Source organism: Fukomys damarensis, unplaced genomic scaffold (genome assembly GCF_012274545.1).
Source record: "Fukomys damarensis isolate Sample0158 unplaced genomic scaffold, DMR_v1.0_HiC HiC_scaffold_16, whole genome shotgun sequence".
NCBI lineage: Eukaryota > Metazoa > Chordata > Mammalia > Rodentia > Bathyergidae > Fukomys > Fukomys damarensis.
Genome location: NW_022900928.1, coordinates 29,536,758 through 29,543,590, shown reverse-complemented (window position 1 = coordinate 29,543,590; position 6,833 = coordinate 29,536,758). Strand labels below are relative to the sequence as shown.

The following is a 6,833-nucleotide window of genomic DNA, read 5'->3' as shown; positions in this document are numbered from 1 at the left end:
AAAAAAAAAAAAAAAAAAAAAAAAAGAACTGAAACTTCTTAAACAGGAGACAAAATAAACCTCTCCTCCTTTTAAGTTTCAGTGTCAGGTATATTATCCCAGCAAAGAGTAAAGTAAGATTGCTTGTGAACTCTGCACTCTGAGAAGCTGAGGCAGGAAGATCGATCAAAAGTTCAAGCCCAGCCTGGGCAACTTAAAGACAGCAAGACCCAATCTGAAAAAGAGCTAAGGATGCAGCTCAGGACTAAGGTCTTGGATTCAAAGAGTGTGTGGGGGTGGGGGTTGGGCATAAAGTTAAAAGACATTTCCCTATCAGTAGTATATTCAACGTATCATAAAGAAATTCTCTATCCCAATTTCTTTATAATTAAGTAAAATCTGTTTAGCATTTTACATTAAGATGATTTATAAGTATTTTTAAAATAACAAAGCTAATTCTTAAATACATTATCCTCTTCTAAACTTAGGACCTGGAGCTAGTATTTGAAAGCAATTCCGAGTTCACTGTTATGATAATGACCCAACAGGTGGGAAGGAAGTCTTTTGGGCAAATTACTATCCAGGTCTCAATGACATTACCAGGTAGGATGGCTGTTTTCTTTTGTATAGAAGCAGCTCTCCAGCAGCATTACTCACACAGCTCTTACTAAAATCAGGGATAAGTTTATTATCATTTATTTTTCACTTTTACTTGCATTTATTTCATGGTGAATTTTATTGCCATGCCCTAAGTTTTTATTCAACTGTGATACCTTTTTCTAAAGTGCAGCATTCTCTTTTGGTTTAGGAACAGTTTGATCCTTTTGAGGAAGTATCATCCCCAGGTAACAGGGGGAAGCTCACATTTGGGTTAATCTCACTCCAAATTCTTTAAGTACCAGACCACGTCTTGGGTGACTTATTCACCTGATGTTCTCAAAGAGAGAATGTACATCTAAACTCCAAAGTTTAGCATTACTCTGCATTTTAAAGCATGTGTAAAAATAATTCAGCATTCCTTTGGAGTCAGGAACCCTGTGTCCAGCCCCACTGTTTTGTCTGGGCATACCTACTAACTCTACCATTGTAACACAGTGGTACATATGGCTTCTACAAAGTGATATTTTTCTGGTATTTGGTGGCTTTTCAGATATGCATTGCCCTAGGGAGCTTCAGGAGTATTCTTTCTTTAAATGAGCACAAAGATATTAGTCTCCTGATTTGCATAATTTTTGTGGGGTTTTTTGGGTTAAGTGAATACCAAACTATTTTCATACCTCAGGCCACTTATGGGAAAAACTAAGGATAAATTTGGACTTAAAGGTTATCATTTTTATTTTTAAACGTATGCTCGGTTCAAAACTCCAAAACCCAGAAAAACCAATCCATTGTCTTTGTGATCTGTTCCTCTGCAATTAGTTCAGCTATAAAATAAATGAGTCCAATTTTACAACTGACAGCAAGTTATATTGACTGCACAAGTGTGTATAAAACTACTTTTAAATTAGTATTTAAAGTCTATACATAAGGTTAAAAAAATAACTGTTCAATTTGCTAAAAAAATGCTAAATCCAGGTCCAATGAGATATGCTTGTAATCCTAGCTACTTCAGAGGATTTCAAGTTTGAGACCAGTCTCTGCAACTTAGCAAGACCCAGTCTCAAAACAAAAAATGAAAAAGGTCTAGGGATATAGCTCAATGATAGAGTATCCCTGGGTATTACCCCCAATACTGCAAAAATAAATAAACAAACAATGCTAAGAAGTGGTTTGAAATCCTTATAGTGGCCTGTGGAGAACTAAAAAAGGGCAAAAATTATTAGCAGGCCAGAGTAGCCCTGATTCTATCTGATCTACATATAGGAATTCCCAACAAAGATTTCCTTTGAAGTGTTTTTTTTTTGCAGCTGCTTTTTTGGGGGGTGGGAGGGTAACTGGGAACAGAACTTAGGACCTTGGGCTTTCAAGCAGCTGCACCACTGAGCTAAATCCCTGGCCCCTGAAGCTGCTTTAAATACTGTACAGTCAAAAACGATAAAATAAAACAATATAAGTACAAAAAATAAATAAATACTACACAGAAGCCAGGCATCATGATAGGCCTTTTATCTAAATAATCTGCATTCACTACTAAAACATTTACTATTCATTTTCTAATTATTTTTTCATTAATCTCATCTATTTTGCTAACCTGAGGCTACTTCAGTAAATAAGAAAAGGTCCTCATAGTCTAGGATAGCATTTCTCAACCACGGATCTTCATTTCGACCACATTTCGACCAAAGAACATGGAAAATGATTTGAGTAATTTTCAGTTTTCCTTGGGATGGCACGTAACAACACTCAGATGCAGGACAGAAGTTAGTTCATTACATACAATGGATGCTTTTGCATTAGGGCTTAATTCTCTCCCTAAAATGCTGGTTAAGAAAAGCTGCTGTAAAGGAAAAGAAGCACTAAATGGTAAATTATAAGCAAAAAGTGTGTTTTATTACTAATAATGAAATATAATTTGGGGAAGTAGGTATAGCTTGTTTTTCATGTTTTTTGTTTTGTTTTGTTATTGTTGTTGTTGTTGCTGTTGTTATTTTGGTACCAGGGATCGAACTATTATGCTCTCAAGGCAGGCATGGCACCACTGAGCTAAATTCCCGGCCCTAGGTACAGCTTATGTTAACTTAGAATTCAGAAGTACATAATATGTAACTCATACATACATTCATTAAGGTTAAAAGTAAAGTGAGACAGAAAATCATTCATTCAAATACTGACTCCATGACTGGTGTCAGCATTACCTTAAGTTCTAAACTTCATCTTTAACATAGAGTAAAAAAAAAAAAAAAAAAAAAATCAAAGAAACAAAACACAGCCTGTATTTTAGGTTTGAGTGAGGACTAAGTAAAATGTTGAACATGAGGTGCTCAAAATAGCCAAGTAACTGTCAATGAGTCTTAGCTACTTGTATTATGATAATTCATTGTATCTCCTATGTACAAATCACCACAACAGGTACTGGGAAAACAGTGAAAATAACGGCCACTATATCACCAAAGAATTTCTAATATAGCATAAGTTATGACATTCATGCAAACAACCATACCCTAAACAGACAGGGAACAATATCAAATACATAAAACATTAAAAATTAAAATCATACCCAATTTTCGAAGAATCCTTTTGCATTCATCCCTGCTGAGATCCAAAAGGGTTGGCCACACAACAGGCATTGCTGCTTCTGTTTGGTAGCCCCAAAGAGCTTGTCCTCCCTACCAGAAGAAAATACAACCAATTTATCAAAGTACTTCCAAAAAGCCACTCACCTGAAGATCCATCCACAGGCTAAGAAGTGAAACCAATATGATACCTCAAGATCATTTTCACCACCACACTTTCCAACTTCTGACAAAGAATTAAACCACCATTTGAGAGTTTATTGTTCTAGGCAGTAACAGCGTAAGAGCACAGGCTTTAGAGTGAAACACCTCTAGGTTCTAGTTCCAGCTTTTCAACTTGATGGTAGTGTATGATCCTGACTAAACTAGACACTCTGAAACTGTTTCACACATCTATTAAGACCACAGAGGTACCATCAAGTTTGTTACGTGTGTTAATGAACAATACATGCCAAGTGTTTTCATAGTGATTGGTATGGGATTTAATAAATACAAGCTACTACCTATGTAAGCATGGTTAAGTGACTTGACTTCTGTCGGCTTCTTCGCTTATAAAGTTTCTAGCACATTACTTGGGTTAATGGAACTCAATAATAAAGAACACTCCCATCAACTCTTAACAATGAAATATGAATTTAGACCTTGTAGTCATTAAACTATCATTTACCAAGTTGAAATGCCAAGAACTTACTTCGTATTGGAAATTGTCTAGTCTGGAGGACAAAAAGCTCTCAGGGCTTATACAATACCTGCTTTGCACACAACAGACCCTCGATAAATATCTGTTAAATGGATACATGAATGGCTGGCGGGAGAAAGCAAAATGAATGAATGAGTGAACTCACTGTATAGCCTAAGTCACTGAACCGAAATAACTGCTATATCCCGTTCCAGGCCCTAGGCTGCTAACTCCAACTCTACGCCCCGGAGTTCAACCTCCCTCCCCCTACTTCCCACCGTCCTCTCAGTTCAGAACCAACTTAGTGCAAGCAGAACAGCACTGCGCGCCCCAGCTGGCAAGATGACATAAAGAAAAGGGGTGGGGAGGAGGAAGAGGGGCAGAGCCAAAGAAATCCGCTCCCTCCACAAGACTGTCCCCGCCTCCCTGCCTCCAGACAGGATCTTGGAGGCGGCTGGCGACCGCCCGAATCCAGCACCACGTCACGGCATCCCGACGCATCCCGGCCAGCGGACCCTACCGAAGGGCTGCCTCACATCAGAATAGGTGTCGGGGCTGGTTTGGGGGACAAGGATCTCGTGGAATCTTTCCTCCGCCCAAGTGTCAAGAAGACAAGCCCGCCCCGCCCCCTCCCCAACACGCACTCGCCCGCAGCAGAAGAGCAACCAGCCCAGGCTCCTCGCCCGCACCACTCAGCGCCGATCCCAAAGCCAAGCCCGCGATCCAAGCCCCTCGGGCCGGCAACGGGGATCAGGGGCCCCGGCCGGCATCTGCACCTCGTTCCCTCCCCAGTCGAGAGGACAACGGAGACGAGTCGGCGCGCAGACAGCCAGTCGGACGGCCGGGACTCACCCGGTGGCTCCCATAGCTGGACCCCCGGCAACCCAGCACCAGGCCCGCCAGAGTCCCCCCTCAGTCCACCTCCGGGAGCCCTACGATACCGTTAGGAAACAACGGAGGATGGGACTGGGCGCCCCAAACTAAGCTCCAAATGCCTGGCCAGGGGCTCCTCTGTACTGGGTGTCTGCCAGCTCTTCCCAGGGCCCTGCCTGAGAGTCACCCACCTGCCCGGCCTTTCGGGGCTCATCTAAAAGGCTCCTCCACCACGACTAGGGGACACCAGGAATAGGGTTTGTTTGCTGTGCCTCAGGAGGGGCAAGATGGCGACAGGTACCAGAGCGCAGGCGCAGGCGCGCGTTGCCAATCGGGAGGTGTAGTTCGCCTTTCCCGCCTTTCGAAGAACTGACACGAAAAGGCTTCCATTCATCCTGTCCTTTTCCTCCGCTTTTTGAAAGGAAAGGGCCGAGATCCCATGGTGCTGCTAGGAGTTGTAGTCCAGCGCAAATCGTCTTCTTTCACTTCAGGTTTGCTATCGCACGCGCAAGGAAAGCTGGGATTGTAGTTCCTTTGGTTTCTCCAGCATACCCTCGGGTCCCTGGCTTCGCGCGCCTCTTCTATGCTGCCGAGTCCCAGCCTATCCACTGTGCTCTCTGCTACGAGTGGCGTCACACGTAGGGGCCAAAATGGCGTCGGTAGCAGGAATTTGCGTTTTGTGGCGACCTTTACTGCAGTGAGGTTAGGGAAAGTAGGGGCCCGGCTTCTTACTGAAGCGCAGTTGCGGCTTGAGAGGTGATTTCTCAGAGTTGAAACGCTATAATCAGTGGTCTGCAGCCACTTAACAACAACTCGAAGAGAGTCCACACCACGTGAATTGACAATGGAGTTGTTGCCAGTACCGGATCTCGGGTTACGGAGTTTCAAATGAAGAAAAGGAACCAGAGTGTCCTCGATTTAGGGTTCTTTGATATGTAAAGTGCGAATGGTAGTGCTATCTCGTGCTGTATCTGCCAAAGACATTGGAAGGGTTTTTTGTTTTTGTTTTTGTTTTTTTGAGGCACTACGGCGTGGTAGATTTACCCTTATCCTTTGTTCTTAGTTTTAATCACAATGTTGTGGAGGTCTTGTCGCTTCTGTCTTACAGATGAGAAAAGGCGATCCAATATATTGTTACTCGCATCCGTAAGATTCAAAGCCAGTGCCTATTACTATTGAAGAGTCTTATCAAATTTTGTGTTTGTCCTCCCTCCAAATTTTATACTTTTAATTTCCTGCCTTCCCTCTCTGATCTTCCACTGCGTCGTTTTGAAGCCAGTTGCTTAAGACCTTGATAATATAGCAAATTAAATCTTAATAGAAGACTTTGTAATAGCATACATTCTTTGATTTGAGCTTTGCATTATCTCTGTGAGGCAAGTATAATTAAGGTCCCCATACTATGAAAGAAAAACACAGGTACTCAGTAACTCAGTTTCATACAGCTGGGAATTGATCGCTGGGTTATATAACCCCAGGTCTTCTGACCACCAAGTGTCCTTTATAAGGAATATCAAAAAGACAGAGTAGAAATGAAAAGGCAAGGGCTTATGAAAACTGACCCCTACCATAAGAAGATGATGAATTAGCATGATTAATATTGTGTTTACTAGGTGCCAACTACTGTTCTAAGCATTTTACATAATAATTCAGTCCTTAAAACAACTTTATGAGGTAGAAACTATTATTATCCCTAATTACAAACAAAGCAACTGAGGCATAGGAAGTTTAATAGCTTGCCTAAGGTCACACATACGTAAATGGTAAGGCCAGGATCTGAATTTAAGCAGTTTGGCTCTGGAGTTTATGCTATAGATCAGTGGTTCTCAAACTTTAATGTTCCCTTGGAACCACTTGAGGCTTCCTATTAAAATGCAAATTTTGGGGACCAGCTCAGTGGTGCTGTCCCCTGCCTTGCAAGTGCAAGGTCCTGAGTTCAATCCCCAGTACCAAAAAAAAAAAAAAATGCAAATTCCCCTGTACCAAAAAAAATGCAAATTTTAATTGTGTATGTCTGCAATAGACCTTCGATTAATAAGCTCTCAAGTGATGGTGGTGCTTTCCTCTTAACCCATATATACATATATATATGTATATATATAGATATATATAGATATGTATATAGATAT

General features: G+C 41.5%; 1 protein-coding gene across 11 annotated transcripts in view; it reads right to left on the bottom strand.

Moving 5' to 3' along the window:
• Positions 1-5,241, bottom strand: part of Emsy (EMSY transcriptional repressor, BRCA2 interacting) — a 90,720-nt gene extending 85,479 nt beyond the window's left edge. For 9 of the 11 annotated variants that reach the window (XM_010612974.3, XM_010613250.3, XM_010613187.3 and 6 more), the window contains exons 1-2: positions 4,896-5,240; positions 3,137-3,245 (exon numbers count right to left, since the gene is read on the bottom strand). In XM_010612974.3, coding sequence (XP_010611276.1) covers positions 3,137-3,206 — 70 coding nt within the window. In that variant the 5' untranslated portion in view covers positions 3,207-3,245; positions 4,896-5,240. Of the gene's footprint in view, positions 1-3,136; positions 3,246-4,895 lie in introns of all 11 variants that reach the window. The other 2 variants (XM_010613040.3, XM_010613651.3) reach the window with 2 other exon arrangements.
• Positions 5,242-6,833: the final 1,592 nt, after the last annotated feature.